The sequence below is a fragment of the Antechinus flavipes genome, chromosome 1 (genome assembly GCF_016432865.1).
Source record: "Antechinus flavipes isolate AdamAnt ecotype Samford, QLD, Australia chromosome 1, AdamAnt_v2, whole genome shotgun sequence".
Taxonomy (NCBI): Eukaryota; Metazoa; Chordata; class Mammalia; order Dasyuromorphia; family Dasyuridae; genus Antechinus; species Antechinus flavipes.
The window spans coordinates 242,465,578-242,481,957 of record NC_067398.1 but is presented as its reverse complement, the minus strand read 5'-3'; the positions used below and the strand labels follow the sequence as shown (position 1 = coordinate 242,481,957).

At 34.4% G+C, this 16,380-nt stretch overlaps 1 protein-coding gene across 2 annotated transcripts in view; it reads right to left on the bottom strand.

Moving 5' to 3' along the window:
• PCSK5 (proprotein convertase subtilisin/kexin type 5) overlaps window positions 1-16,380 on the bottom strand; it is a 610,712-nt gene that overhangs the window by 188,779 nt on the left and 405,553 nt on the right. For both annotated transcript variants that reach the window (XM_051998572.1, XM_051998571.1), the window contains exons 13-16: window positions 13,971-14,107; window positions 8,218-8,361; window positions 3,835-3,937; window positions 2,018-2,211 (exon numbers count right to left, since the gene is read on the bottom strand). In XM_051998572.1, the coding sequence (XP_051854532.1) occupies window positions 2,018-2,211; window positions 3,835-3,937; window positions 8,218-8,361; window positions 13,971-14,107 (578 nt within the window). The remainder of the gene's footprint in view (window positions 1-2,017; window positions 2,212-3,834; window positions 3,938-8,217; window positions 8,362-13,970; window positions 14,108-16,380) is intronic.

Genomic DNA, 16,380 nt, shown 5'->3' with positions numbered 1-16,380 from the left:
GGGTGAATTATGAAATTAGACTTATGATTCTAAGATAAAACTTAAGTTATTGTTATATAACTTAAGTAAGACCTTATATGACTGGTAAAAATTATGGCCTGAAACTAGGTTCTTATTAAAAATTATAAGATGTATTTAATTCAAATATGTTTGTGAAGTTATTATTATTAATTATACATTCAGGCAGATAATGGGAATGCATGCTTAAATTTACATTAATCTGGAAAGTACTTCATGTTTACTAAGTACTCTCTTATACTAAATAAATATGGAAAACACTAAGTAGTTTTCTATAGATTATGGCACTCCATTTTATTGTAAACAAATAGTTGTCCTATTTGAATACAATATAGATTCCAAATTATTGATTGTGCTGATTGTTTTTCCCTAGAATTTGTCTATCTATTTTCCCTCTATTTGTCTATCTGTTTGTTTGTTTATGAGGTATCTACCTAGAAATATTATAGGACAGTGGAAAGAGCTTGGAGCCAATACTAGCCTGGTTTTGAAATTAGTTGCATGATCATGGAAATAATTGAACTTATTTGAGCCTCAGTTTCTTTGTCTTTAAAATGGAGATAATCTTTAGTATTTTCCCTGGAATTATGGTGAAGATGAAAAATTGATGATTCATATTTATGAAACTCTCTAAGTTGACAAAATGCAGTCCTTACATGAGAAAATATTTGTAAAGAATACTGCTAACTTTAAACTAATATAAAAATTCCAACAATTATTAGTAATAATGTTTCTTCCACTATATTACTTTTCTAATTCTTCCTTATGTCATATTGGTTTAAAGGCTAACCCAATGGATCTCAAGCTATGGCCCATTCTTTAAAGCCAAAAAGATTTTCAATAGAGGATAAATTGTGGTTCCATCAGATAATTGCCAGTCTCACTAAGTATGGAAAGTCACATCACCAGAAAGTTAGACATAACAGTCAAAAAAGAGATTTCTACTTTAGCATGAAAGAGCTAAGATTTGCATCAGTGTAATTGTATTTAGGAGACAATTAGGTGGTTCACTGTATAGACTGCTGGGCCTGGAGCCAGGAATATGAAGTTCAATTGTAACCTTCAACATTCAATCAAGCTGTGTGACCCTAAGCAAGTCATTTAACTTCTGTTAGTCTTAATTTACTGGAGAAGGAAATGGCAAACCACTCTACTATTTTTGCCAAGAAAATCCCCTGGAGAGTATGGTCCATATAGTCAATATGGTTATTTCATTCTAAGAAGATTAATAAAAGACAAATATAAATACAAATCTTAAAGTTAGAATATATTGATATTCAAATTGTTTGAATGTGTCTATCTTGTTATTTCTCATACTTTGGAAGAAGATTGGACTCTTTCTACTCTGGAAACTTTCATACAATAATAACCACATTCCCTCTATAAAGCTCTCTTTCCCTCTGAATGAATGATACTTATTTGTATCTTTCTTTTTTCACTCACTTGTGTTTTTTCCTTTCCCTACCAATCATTTGACTTTTATATGTAAGCAGAAATTGATGGGAATTCCATTCTATTTCTCTATTGACTGACTACTGAAGCCACTGTTGAGCTATAAGATGATATAATTGAGCCATAAGATAGATGGAATTAACCAGGAATTTTACTACCCAGGAGACAAGAAATCAATGTGGCTTTTTTGCATGGAAATTTTTAATAGCCTTTTGTTATTCCTTTTTTAAATATTAGGTTTCCACTTGGCCAGGAAAAGCAGAAACATCAAATTTCAGATCAATAAGTATCATGTTTAGATTATCTGCACACTTGGCTTCCACTTCAACATTTTTGTATATAGATTTGTATATAGATTTCTCATATTCCCCCTCTCCCTCCAAATCCACAAAAAATCCAAGTTCCTTAAAATCTCAACAATAACTATATTTTAACATTGACAAGAATGTAGACCTCAGGAAAGAAGAATTCCCCTTACTTAAACCCCTTCTTTAAATAGAAATTCACTGTTTTCTTCCTCAACTCCTAACAATAGAAATGAACTCACTCATGTCCTGGTAAAATCCATCTGGGCAGGTAGTGACACAAGAACTGGTTTCTTCATTCAGGAAGTAGCCATATTTGCAAGACAGGCATTGGTTACTATGGCTCCCAATGCAAGACTCACAATTCGGGGCACATTTTCTACAACGCTTCTTGTCTGCATGATAGTGACCTGGAGGACAGCTTGAGACACAGATTCTGGATTGTTGGGGATAGAAAATAGAAAAATGGAAATAACCATTGATTCTTTCTCATGTACTTTGCTAATATCTGAAAGACAACTAGTCACTCATCTTGGCTTTAAAATCCCGTTTTTACCCATTTTATTGTGTACCCTCTGCTTTCATATCCAGTTGCAGTCTCTGAAGCCTTCTACATCTTAATGTGTTCATGTATTCAGTAGAAAAGAAGAGATCTATCTCTTTGTTTCACCTTGTTTAGTTCTTGCCTTCAATCCATCAATTAATAGACACTTATTAAGTGCCTATTATGAAGTCTACTATGTTTCATATACAAGTTAGCTAGAAGCTAATCAAAGGGAATTTGGGTTAACTGGGAATGGAAAAGTGAATGTTGCAGTTTCAAACCCCAGCTTTGTCAAAGGTTGCAATTCTTGAAGAGGACCATGATATCAGGGAGGTGATGCCATGACATGAAAGTGAATGGGATTTAAGTGAGGAGGGCTGTACAAGGTTACCTGCCTCACTTTCCCCTCCAGAACCAAAATGATTCAGTGGCAAAATATAAATCAGGACAACTGGAGATGGATGCAATGGGAGACCTTAAACTAGGCCTTTAATAGGTCTTGATTTGACTGATGGTGCACACCCATTCAGGGATTAAGCTAGATAACAATTGAGGCAAAGAATCTCCTCTTTCACCAAATACAAGGCAACCTAAATAAATAAATGAATGAATCTGGGAGGGGAAGAGACTCAGAGTTTCTGGCCGAAGCAGAAATTTCTGCTATTTCCATTCAATCTGAATTAATCAGGACTTAAAAAATGTTTGATATTCAACAATTATTTTATCTCTGTAGGTCACATTTTCTTTATCTAGGGATAATAATAATGTCTCTTTTACAAAGTTCTTATAAAGATTAATAAAATAATGCACATAAAATATTTTGTCATAATTATATAATTACTCATTGTTATAACCAATAAAACATTGGGCATTATTGCTTTGGAAAGGAAGAAGGAAGCTGAGAGAAGAAGAGATAATGTGTTTAAACTTAGATATCTTGATAATGCTCAAGAGATAAGAGTGGGAGATGCCATTCTTCCAGTAGGAAGAATGAAGAAGAATTACAATCTTAGCCTTACTTTCCAGATCTGTGAAGGAAGAGCATCTGTCTCACAGTGTTGCTGTGAGGATTAAATATGATATAGATGATGTTGTTGATGATGATGATGATGATGATGATGATGATGATGATGATGACAACCATTTCTCTATCTGCTGCCTCTGGTAGCTAATTGGTTCAATTGATAAAGTGCTAGTCTTGAAGTCAAGAAGACCTGAGTTCAAATCTGGCCTCAGACACTTACTAGTTGTGTGAACCTGGACAAATGACTTAATTTGCCTTAAGCCCATTGGAGTAGAAAATGGCAAACCATTCCACTATCTTTGCCAAGAAAACTCCATGGACATCAGTGGTATGCTATGGTTCACAGGGTTACAAAAAGCTAGCACAACTCAATAGCAACAACATAATCATGCCTTTCTTTTGAAGCTAGTAGAGAAGCATTTTCATAATTTTCCATATGGACAAGGTGAACCATAGTTTATGAATTGAGCAGCATAAAGACAGAAATTTACCGTGTATTGTTTTTCATTTTGTAGTAGTAGTGGAGACAGTCATTGCAGTGGTCTGGTCCTGGCCCATCACATCCTACTTTACTGCATTCAGGGTCACAAGGACCTTTGGGAACCCAAAAAGAAACAAAAATAACAACACATTTAGAGAAATGATTTTTTGAGTGAGTTTGTATTTCTCTTGCCTTATGCAGATCCTTCATAAATCAATGTGATTGTTAAGTCATTAGATGAATCTTTGATTTTCTCAAATTCATTGGATGCCTAAAGACCATCCCCCTCCCTTCCCTACTTCCCCAAGAAATCAAGCCATGCTATTCTTGGAATCAGAAGGACTTGAGTTCAAGTCTTGTCTCTGACACATTTAACCTTTTGGTTCCCCAAGCAACACTCTAAAATTGAAAGTTATAGATGAGTTACCACTATGTATCAATAAAAGGGATTTTCATATTAGTGTCACTGGATCAAAAACAGACATAAAAATATTCAGGATATTAAAAATAGGAAAGAAGCCAATGTTAGAACAGAAATACAGCTATTGCACAATGCTCATCTCTTCTGAGGTTAGCAAAGCAACACAATAAGCTTCAGTGATACTGTGGTGAACATAAAACATTACTATGACATTTGGCACAAATTTATCAGCATCTAGTCTTAGATTACAAAGCAGGAACTTTAGGCACAGATAATATATTAACCATTATATCCCTGCCCACAGGCCAATGGGCAACTCAACAAAGGAAAACTACAAATAAAATTAAAAATAAGTCAGCAAGTCTAAATCACCTCAAGACTTGGGACCTTCTCTCTATGAACCCACTAGTTTCATATTGTCTGGCAGAGAATAAAAGAGAACATATAATGGACATCAGCATTAGGCACAAAGATGAGAAAAGCTTCATGTCTTTTCTATGGAAGTTGAACTATTTCCTGATTGGTGGAACTAGTGATAGAAAAGTCCTTATCCTCTGGCTTCTTTTACTAGCTGTTTATAATTAGGAATCTTTCATCTCTTGGTCTCTAGGGTCTTTTCCAGAGCTAAAATTCTAGAATCCTATAATTCCTGTCAGCAGCATACCATATTTTTTGGAGAAGAAATGGGTATTAACAGTGGCACAACAAAAAAAGCAAAAAAAGGTTACTGAAGGGATTTTTTTTTCTCCTGTCATCCAGATATAATATATAAAATTGCAAAACTTCTGAATTGGAAATAACCTCAGAAGCCTTGTGATCTGAAACATACCCAGATACAAATTCCTTCCCCAGCATACCCACGTAGTCATGCTGCCATGTTTGAAGATAGATGCTCCTCTTACTAACCAGCACAGACAATGACATTTACCATGTATTGTCTTCCAATTTGTAAAAGTAGAGCAGACAGATTATCTGTCTATAATAGACAGACTATCTTTACTTTTGGACAGTTGGCCACTCTGTAACTTTTACTAGGTCCTAGTTTTGCTTTCTGAGACCCAATAGAACTAGTTCAATCTTTCTTCTGAGTGACAGCCCCTCAAATACTTGCAGATGGCTATTTTATTAAGGCTCTTCTTCCTCAATTTCTTTTACTGAGATGACATAATCTTGAGATCCATCTATATGCTAGTTGTACTCCTTTATAAGCATTCCAGGACATAAATTGTCTTTCTGGAAATGAAATGTCCAGGATGCAGTCACTGAGTCCATAGAGAATTTCTAAGAGCACTCTGAAATTTAGCATGCATTATATTATAAATATTTAAAGTCCCTCATTTTCTTTTTTTTTTTTTTGTTTTGAAGGCAAATAGGGTTAAATGACTTGTCCAGGATCACATACCTAGTAAGTGTCTGAGGCCAAATTTGAACTCTGGTCCTCCTGATTCTAGGGCCAGTGCTCTATTCTGTGTACTACCTATGTGCCCCTCAATATTTTTATTATAATATTTTTTTATTATAAAATAATAAGTTCTAGGTCTGAAAGGCAGGTACACTTACCCTTCTACATTGTAGGTATTTGGGGTAAGGTAACCTTGTGATATAGAAAATTTGTGTAAAAAATTTTGGCCCTCTCTTCATACAAGAGAAGAAATGTGAATTTTTCTTTTGCTTTGGGCTATTTACAGTACATTATTGTAACATTTGGGCTGATATTATATGTTTCACATATGTAAGACTATACATCTATTTTATAGTTTCTAATATATTCCAATATTTCTGAGATTCTAAACTTTTCCTGTGTCATCTGGTGGCTTTTGCATGTCATCTGCAGCTTCTGCAAAACTCTCCCCTAAATCCCATTTAAATTCTTATGCTAACCCACAAAATATCAACCTGCAATAGGGAAAGCCCTAATGTGGAAGAGATAACTGTAATCATTCTTATATATTAAAGAGCCTAAATAATGTTATGCTAATTAATGATGGCAACCACCTTCCATGTGGCACAGTGAATACAATTCTGGTCTTGGAGGCAGGAAGATCTAATTTCAAATATGGCCTTAGACAATTACTAGTTCTGTAACTGGCCAAATCATTTAGCACTGTTTGCCTCAGTTCCCTCATCTGTAAATCTGTAAAGAAACTGTAAATCTCTTTAGATTCTTTGCCCAAAAAATCTCAAATGGAGTCATAATGAAAAACAAACTAAACAAAAATTATCTTCCTGCAGCATTGCAATATTCCTAAATATAACATATACTATTACTATTTTTTGAAATAGCTTATGCGGTCTGACAAATAACATCTCTGTTCTGTTGAATTGAATTTCAGGCTAGCTCTGTGTCTCATTGACTTGAAAAGCTTGTGAAGGCAGTGTGATTGAGGCAGAACTTCTGTGATCAGATTAATTGGTAAAGAGATCTACATAAAGTCAGGTTAAATGCCTAAAGCCTAGCTGACTTCTGAAAAAAAAAGTTGAAAAAAATTGAAGTTAGCATTTAAACACTAGGACAATTTCAGAGGAAAATGATTCCCTGGTAGACATAATTTTTCATCAGATCACTGAGGAAATAGGAGAAGAAAAAGCATTTCTTTATCTTTGTTATGAGAACTCTGTACTTGTTATGAAAACTCTGGTGTTTTTCCAGTACTTTCCCTGACTAGTCCATTCTAAAGTCAAAATAACCAGTGCTTAGCTAATCCTAAGGAAGTATTATACTTTTAGGGATTACTATGATTCAGTAACCTCAGTTCAGGCCCTAAGAGGGAAGGACTAGGAGCTTCAAGACAACATTTAAATCTGAAGGAAGAAAAAACTTTCTAATAATTAGAGCTATTCAAAAGTGGAGTAGATGGCCTCAATAGACAGTGTCGTCTTTTTTTAATCAGAGGTCTTCAACCAAAGATTGGGTAACCATATGATGGGGATATTGAAGAGAGACTTTCTTTCAGTGCTCATTAAGGTTCCTTATAACTGAAATTCTGAGACATTCAAAGTCTATGACACTTTGCTCACTTGTAAGAATCAACATGGAAACTGTTCATGAACAGACCATGAAGGAACTTATCTTTACTTGCTTAGGGAAGAAACTTAGTGATCAAAATCATTCTGAAAGAATAGTACCATGGAGCAGAAACACAGTTAACACAAATCTGATATATTTCTTTGCTATTTTTGATAAATATATGGGAGAAATCCTTTCTCTTTGTCTACAACAGAAATAATAAAATGGCCCATGGGATTTCTACTGCATAGGAAAATTATACTGCCGAAAAAGAGAGCTTGGATGATTTAGTCAATTAGATCCTGATTAACTCAGTAAACTTGAGAGCACTATAATCGAAGTTTATAAATTACCTCAAGGCTGTTTTTGTTTAAACTGGACTTGCATGAGTACCTAAGATATTAAGTTATGAGGCATATCAACAATGGGTTTTCTCTTAATTTCTACAAGGAAAGCTCTTGGCGTGAATTATAAAAATATGTGGTCTTCCCAAGGGCAGTATTAAGTGTGTAATTTAAGAACAGCTCTCCAATGTGAAAAGTTTGCTCATTATGCAATAGTTCTTTAATATATACAAGGCATTCAAAGGAATAGGACCCATATAAGTTAACCTGAATTTGGAACATAACTGAGAATTTACAGATCTTAGATTTTATACTAAGGGGTTCAATGACATCAAAGCCTAAAAGAAGCCCATGACAGAAGAAATGTAGTGTAGTCAATGGACTGCTTATTCTACAATCAGAGATCCTGGGTTTATATTCTACCTTCTGAGGTTTACTACATATGTAATCTTGGGGAAGTCATTTAGTCTCACTGGATTTCTTCATTTATAAAATGAGAGGTTTGACTAAGTTCCTTTCAGCCTTTCCATTTCTAAGATCCTAATGCAATCTGCCCTAGATATAGAGGTAGACTGCAGGTAGGTTTGCTCAGTTTTGCTCTAGACATAATTTTCCACTTACCTGCATAATCATCTGTAACATAGTCTTCTGTAGGGTCTTCTACTCGACTAGAACGTACACGTTCTACTCTGGGGAAGTCATTTGTTGGAGAGTAAGGTTGGACAGATGTTCCATAGAGGACCAAAGACCATTCTTTCAATTTGCCTTGGGAAAAATCACAAATCAGAAAATCAACAAAAGCTTACATGTTAGGTCTTTTTTATCTTTCTTTCTGTTCCTTTCAGAAAATAAAAAAGAACAACTTTGAAAAATTATTTGGAAGTTGAGCTTGATATATGTATGAATTACTGAATCAATAGACAATCCTAAAATTCATTTCTGTGAGTGGGTGTGTACACAGAGTAAACTTTCACCATATAATCTACATTAGGTTTTTTTCCCTGACATGGGGCGGGGGGGAGATTTTTTTACTTTCAAACAAAATCACATATATATACACACAAAGTTTGATTCTCCCATATACATAATTCTTCCCCTTCATAAATTTTATTCTATATTCATGTTATTACATACTATTCTACCTCCTAATCATGACACACAAACAGGATATTGTTAAAAGAAGAAGTATCAATGATGTGCACAAATTATAGAAGTAATTTATTTTTAAAAGTTTGCATGTAGTGAATTTAAGTGACATTTCCACGAAGAATGAATATGAAGAATAATCTGCTGGGATAAGGAACGAATATTTGTATTCTCTACTACTGGGAAAATTGAAGTTGAAGGAACTCTTGAATTTAGGAATTATGAGCTGAAGTAAGGATAAAGCTGATCAGGTTTCTGAACTAAATATAGTGTCACCAATATAGTGAGCTCCTGTAAAAGGAAGACCACTAGGCTAGCTATTGAGGGGAACAAACCAGCCTAGGAAAATGGAACAAATTAGACTCCCTGCCAATCAATAATGGGATTGGACCCCTGAATAGCCACTGCATTTCCAGCTTGGATAAGACAAGGAAGACATTTTTTTTAAACAAAGAAAAAGAAGGAAAAGGAGAAGGAAAAAGAGGAGAAAAAGGAGGGGAAGGAGAATCTAAAAGATTTCAAATTTCTGGATACCAGATTATATGCCATCTCAGAGAATCTTTAAATTTTATGGAAGATTTCCTTTTCATAAGCTATAATAGCCCAAAGAGAAAATTTCCAGTATCAAGTGAATTCTTCATAATTTTCTAGGTCACCAACTGAAGTTTTTGCCTTAGCTAGCCCTTAAAGCAGATTTATCCAGTCACCATCACCACACACATACACACACACACACACACACACACACACACACACACACACACACCCTACACACCCCAAATTAATCTGATTCTATCTGGTCTTTTTAGGAGAGTCAGAAAATCAGAGTCAATGCATCATCTCTTTAGTAAGATTTCAAGAAACTTTTCTTCAGGGTAGACTTCTTCCATACTTATTTATTCATTTACATCTTGGCTTCATTAAAGTTATCCTTTGGTTCAAAAACAGGCTTTTGACCTCAAGTATAATAAAAAAAAGAAATTATCACTAATTCAACGATTAATACATATGAGCTAAAAATGATATAAAATAACAGGAAGACAACTAATGCCTTAGATCATGATGCTGTCATGAAATACAAGATCTGTCTAAATACTATTCTGTGAAAATTAAGGGACTGAAGTTGTTCCCAACCACTGTATGCAAGGAACTTCAGGAGAGAGTTTTCCATATGAAAACTTGAGGACCTAAAGAAAGGCAGATCTTAATTTTTAGGAGTATAGAAGACACTCAGTCAATAAGCATTTATTAAATGTTTAATATGTGGTATAATAATATGTGGTTTAATAAGACACTGTGGTAAGTCTTGGGAATACAAAGAAAAGTAAAAGACATTTCCTGCTTTCAAGAGCATTACTCTTTGCTATATTCTTTTTATTTTCCTATAGGGTGGTAAAGTGTAAAGAGAATGAAGTATGGGATCCAGAAATCTGGGTTCAAATCTCTTTTCCAGTATTTATTAACTATGTGACCATGAGACATTTCTTCTCTCTTGATCACAATTTCTTCACTTTATAAAATTAGATAATAATATGGGTACTACCTACATCATTTGATTATTGAAAGTATTTTATAGATATAAGAACTATTATTTTTATTGCTATTCACTACTTGTTTCTCTTTGAAATCACTTGTTATAAGACGTCTTCTTAAAGTTTACAGCATACCCAGGTTCAAACCCCAAGACTCTCCAGGTTTATTACCTGACTATAGTCATGTATGTACATAATTTGTATTTAAGCAATGGAAAGAGTTACTGAGAGACTGCAAAAAGTTGAGGAATAGATTGCTTTTGTTATTGAATGGCTGTATAAATCAGAGCAAGTTTTCTTATTCATTTCACTCAGCTCAGAAAAAGAACAGACAGAAAGATGGGATAATGGGGCTGTTTGTTTTCCTACCTATCAGCCACCCTCAAATCTATTTCTTCTGCTTTAGTTCACAGCTTCTCTGATAACCTCCCTTTAAGTTCTCAGTGAGTGCTGCTGCATGATGCATCTTGTTTCTTTTTCTTGTGCTATTTCTTAAGTGCATAATAGACAAAATAGGCCTTGTCCTGTCATTCAGCTTCATTTTCCCTCTTTTATGTACTTATGGGATATTATTTTGAGATTTATAACCACTGTCACAATTTCCTTAGAACCACTATCATATTAGTGACTTCATTTTTCCTCCACTATGGAAGCAAATAGCCATGGGGGTGGAGAAGAAGGCAGGAGACTGAAGAAGGGACATTCTGTTAGCAATTGCTGTGCAAATAAGGAATGAGAAAATCTATGCAATTTGCCAGCATATAAATGTCACTTGCCCCCAGGGCAGCTTTAATGTGCAAAATGAAAATGCTTCACAAAATATATATTTTAAAAATGAATAAACACAAAATCCAAATGGGAGCCAGCAATGTTTCTATTTTGGACTGATTTCACTATTTAATTTGGCCTGGAAGAACTCTATATCCCCAACTAAGCATCCAATAAAGACTTTCTTTTCCAAAAATTTATCACACTTTGAAGAAATAACTATAGAAATGTAGTAGATGTTTCTTTTTCCTTAAAAAAATCACTCTCTGTTAAGAAGTATGATTTACCCCTAAATATAATAGGATCTAGGGGTTATTATGAAACAGCTATCAGTAATCATGTGTTAATACTTTCCTCGCAAGAAAAAAAAAGCCAAAAAGAAAACAATGTCTGAAATAAGAAATGTTTAGGGTTAACTGGGAGTAGAGTTGATCATGGACCTTTACCTTTGTGTGCTTGCAGTCGAAATAATAACAATTTCATTTATATAGCTCTTTAAAAAACATCCCACAAATAGTCAGCACCTAACACAGAGCCTGTTACATAGTAGGAACTTCATAAAAAAAATCTGTTTATTGAATTAAGATAGATTTTGTCAGTTTGTTAGTTCTGTTTTACAAATAAGGAAATAGGCTCACCATGGTAAAGTGACTTAAGTGATGAGATCATTGTAATAAAATCTTCAGTCCAACAACCACAGAGTACCTATTAAATCTCTATTATGTATAAGATATTGGTGATTCAAAAAACTTATTATCTACTATGGGAGGCATAGTGGTGACTATGGGGTATGTATCATATAAATATGGAAATTTATGCATGATAATCTGAGGGAGGGGGAAGAGCAGTAAATCAACAAACATTTATTAAACATTTGTCTTGTGCCAGACACCGACTATACAAAGAAAAGCAAATACACATCCTGCCCTCAAGAAGTTTACAATCTAATAGAAGAGACAACATGGAGTAATTGGTTACTAGAGTTTTATCAAGTTCCCATTAAGTGAATAGAGTTCTGTACACTAACAACTCAGAGGAATAGTAAAGACTTGTCATAGGAGGTGCTATAAGTGTCCCAGAATCAGTCCAATAAAGCATATAAAACTATGAATCTAATCATCAAGGATTTCTACATTGCAACTCTTACCTCTTTGTCTAGCCCTATTTCATAATCTTCCCCTTCATATATAGAGAGTTATAAAGCCAGCAGATTTTTATTTCTTGTGATATAAGAAGGGAATATATTGTGATTTATGTGCCAAAAGATTTCTTTGAGGGGAGGGACAAGATTTTGGATATTAAGAAGTAATGTGATAGAGCTGATATAAGCCTAGACTTAGAGGCAGGAAAACTTGCATTCACATCCCACCTCTGTTATCTACTAACTTTGTGGTCATGGGCTCTTGACCTTTTTATCTGAACATTTCAGTTTCCTCATTTATAAAATGGGGCTGATAATATCAATTATAGGGTCTACTTCATAGGATTGTAGAGTAGTTCAAATGAAGTATCCTATAATGTCATGGACTTATAAAACTTCAAGCAACATATAAATATCAATTATTATTATTAACACTGTGTTGAATTCTGCACCATTAACAATATTAGGTCTTCAATACATACTGATTGTTTATTGGACAATTGTCACTTAGCTAGGCATCTTTTTCTTGCTTACCTAAGTATGTCACCACCTAAACATCTGTTAGCTATCTAATGAAGGCATGGTAGTACAATAGGAAGGATGTTTGATTTAGAGTCATAGAAGCTGGGTTCAGTTCAAATGTTTCACCTGTATTACCTGTGAAGTATTAGACAAGTTACCTTAGCCTTATTGAGACTTAATTCTTCATCTATAAGGTGAATTGGAATCGATAACTTCTTAAGTTCTCCTCTCCAAAACAATCAATCTAAAGGTTGCCACTGCATTCTGTGTAGGAATATTTCCCCCCACAAAACTTCATGTATCTGAGTCTATTCACACTTCAAAACATGGGAGATTTGAGATCATTTGTGATGTGTAAATTCCATTGAAGGCTCAGAATTTGATAATGGCAACATGTATCGATTTAGAGTTGGTTCTTTACTGAATAACCAGATGGATCATTGATGAGATAATTGTCAATGTAGGATGATGAGTTGATTATAGAATGGATTTAAAAAAAACATGATGGTGGGTGAATTGAGCACTGGCATGTGTTCTATTCTCTAGAATATGACCAGAGCTGGCTTTAAAAAAAAAAAACTCTGCCAAACCATCTGTCCTATGCTGAAGTTGTGTCAGGACTTATTTTATTCTAAAAATTAAGGTCACATGTTAGTGTGAAGAAGGCAGTTTGCCCAGTATGACTAGTGTGGCTTGAGCCATCCTGAAAAGGTTTCTGTTCACATGGTTTCTATGCTACAAGTATCCAAAAGATTTTCTATTTTCTTGATTTATATCACTCAGAAAGAGTAGAATGTCATCATTCATGCTATCTGCAGTGAACTCATTTAGCTAGTATAGGACAAATCCAATACCTTGCTTAAGTGCACAAATTTCATTTAGAACGAACTCAGGGTGGAGACACTTAAAGAAACTCATTTCCTCCTATCAATCATGTAAAGAAGTGAAGATCAAACATTTTAGATTTTCTGAGTTTTCCCCTTGAAACAAAAGGCAAGATTAGTTAGGGCAAAAGAGGCAGTGGCTCATGCTCTGCTGTTGCTCTGTTTTCATTGCTACTGAATTTCTCAAGCTATGAGTTCCTAGTGGGCATGGACTACATCTGCTTAATTCATCAACTTGATGGTGAATATTTACACCCTACATTATTTTGATGATAGTAAGATAAAAATCATTGTGATAGATAAATAGGTCAAAAAACAATTTCATGTTCTTACAATTTAGAAAACAATTTTAGTAGGAAATTAATGATGTCTAGCTCCTACCTGGAGTCTTGAAGTTCCTCAGCTGAGATGGGGTATCATAAACTTCCAGCAACCAATCACCTGCTGCTTTTTCTCCCCAGCAATGGATAGTCATAAACTCCCAGTTTTTGAATCCTTCCATAGAATGATCAAATAGCCTGGAATAGAATAATTAAATATTGCTTTGTGTGTTAATTTAAAAAAACCTATGAATGATGCCATTAGTAATGTTCCCTCTATCTATGATCACCAGCACTCTTTACATGCAGAGACTTTCTCCACTTAAGAAATGGTACTATCATTGAAGATTGGGGGTTAATCCTCATGACATGGGTAAAGGAGTTCAGCGTTAATGGTTCACAGGAAGCTTGCCAGGTCAACATGAAGGAAAAATCAATGCAGTTAGGATGACAAATGAACACAGATAGCCAGTCCTTGTCAATTATTTACTTCCCAACCTCTTCCCTTCTCAACTTAGCAAAAGATGCTTGTTCACATGGCCAAAAAAGAAAACTCAGAATCATGGATGAAAAAACCCATCATTTTGTTGATGGTGTGCTGAAGACTAATAAGAAATGCACTCATATTTGAGTGGAAAAAGCATTGAATTTAGAGTCAGATGACCTGTGATTAAATTCTGTCTTAGATACTCAATATCTATATGACAATGGGCCTGTCATTTAACCTTTTTATGCCTTAGTTTCCTCAAGAATATAATGAAAGCATTAGATTAACTGGCCATCCAGATCTGAAGTTATGTTTCTATGACTTAAGACCTGTGATCCTATAAAGAGAGAACTATCCAAATTTAGGCTCTCCAGAATATTGAAGGAACAACTGTTGGCAATGTTTCTGTTATTTAAAGTCATAATTTCCAGAGAAGAATAATGAAACAGGAAAATAAGTCTTGGCTATTTGTCCATGTAGCTTTGAAAGAAAGAGAAAAGGATACAATAGGATGAATTCAGTTTCAGTTTAACTAACATTTATTATGCAGTTTATATACACCAGAAATTTAGGATGCAGAAACAAGTATAATACAATTGTGGCTTTAAGAAGTTTTCATTCAGGTAGAAAGATTGGATTCTCCTGGATAAGGACTTCTTAATTGGATAGAATATCCTGTTTTAATAAAGACTATATGCATTAGAACACTCTGTGTTCTGTCATGTGGGCTAAGTCCTGGGGTATACTGGCAAATATTTAACAAGAAGACTATGGTTTAGACCACTTTGTATTCTATCAATGGGGGCTAAATCCTGGGAGTATATTGGTAAATGTTTAACAAGCCTGCCATAAAAAAAAATTACACAAGACATACTTTAAAATTTAATCTGGAGGTGGCTAGGTGGTGCAGTGGATAGAGCACCAGCCTCGAAGTCAGTAGGACCTGAGTTCAAATGTGACCTCAGATACTTAACATTTCTTAGCTGTGTGACCCTGGGCAAGTCACTTAACTTGTCTCATTACTGACTTTGCTGTCTCATTGAAACCAATTGTCTCAGCCAAAAAAAAAAAAAAAAGAAAAGAAAAAATTAATCTGCATCATTAACATTTTTCCCATTATTTTCTTAAATCTAGACAACTTTAAAAAAAGGAATAAATCAAACCCTGATTTGTAGCATTTGCCAGTTTGTATGGTACAAATACTCACTGAAAATTTAACAATTGACTCTCAAAGCTGATTCTAAAACTACTCAAATTATACCTTACTCACATATTCAGGTTTTCTACTTTCTACAAGTTACAACTAAATTAAATAAAATTTTCCCAGGGGAGGAAGAAGTATCTTATCTCTTCCTAAAGCAAATAGAAATAGTTTCATTTTTAAAAAATTAAAAAATTAAGGTTATAACATTAAAAGGGATTTCTCTGATACATGGCATAAAATTACTATGACCTAGAAAGAAAAACTTAGTAAAGCTGATGATAAAGTAGACTGAAGATTTGGAGGATCAGGCCTCAAGGACTAACTTGAAGCAATGTCCAAATTTTGATAGCACAATTTGGAAACTAATTGGCAGATGGAGATTTGATTTTCCTAATAGTATTACAGTTATTGAATTATTGAAGGCTGGAATGAAGAAGCAGAAACTTGGGTCTAAATCAGGATTCTGAATTAGGAGGCTTACTTTATTAAGTTCTTGAAATCCAACACTGACCTGTGGGAATTACTTTGGAGTTTACTACTTTGAAGTGGAATTGACTAACAAGAATTTGATAGGGCGTGAAAGAGTATACACTTTATTCTAGAAGTCACCCCACATTGAGTTAGAATTTCTTCTAGCCTGAACTACTTCTTAGTTGTTACTCAGACACCTTTGTAAACTTTCATCCAACAACTCCTTCAGGTCATGGAGAAGTCACTCAATGCATTGAAGCAATAACTTACTCAGTGCAACCTTTCCAAGTGTCTAATGTACACTCTGGG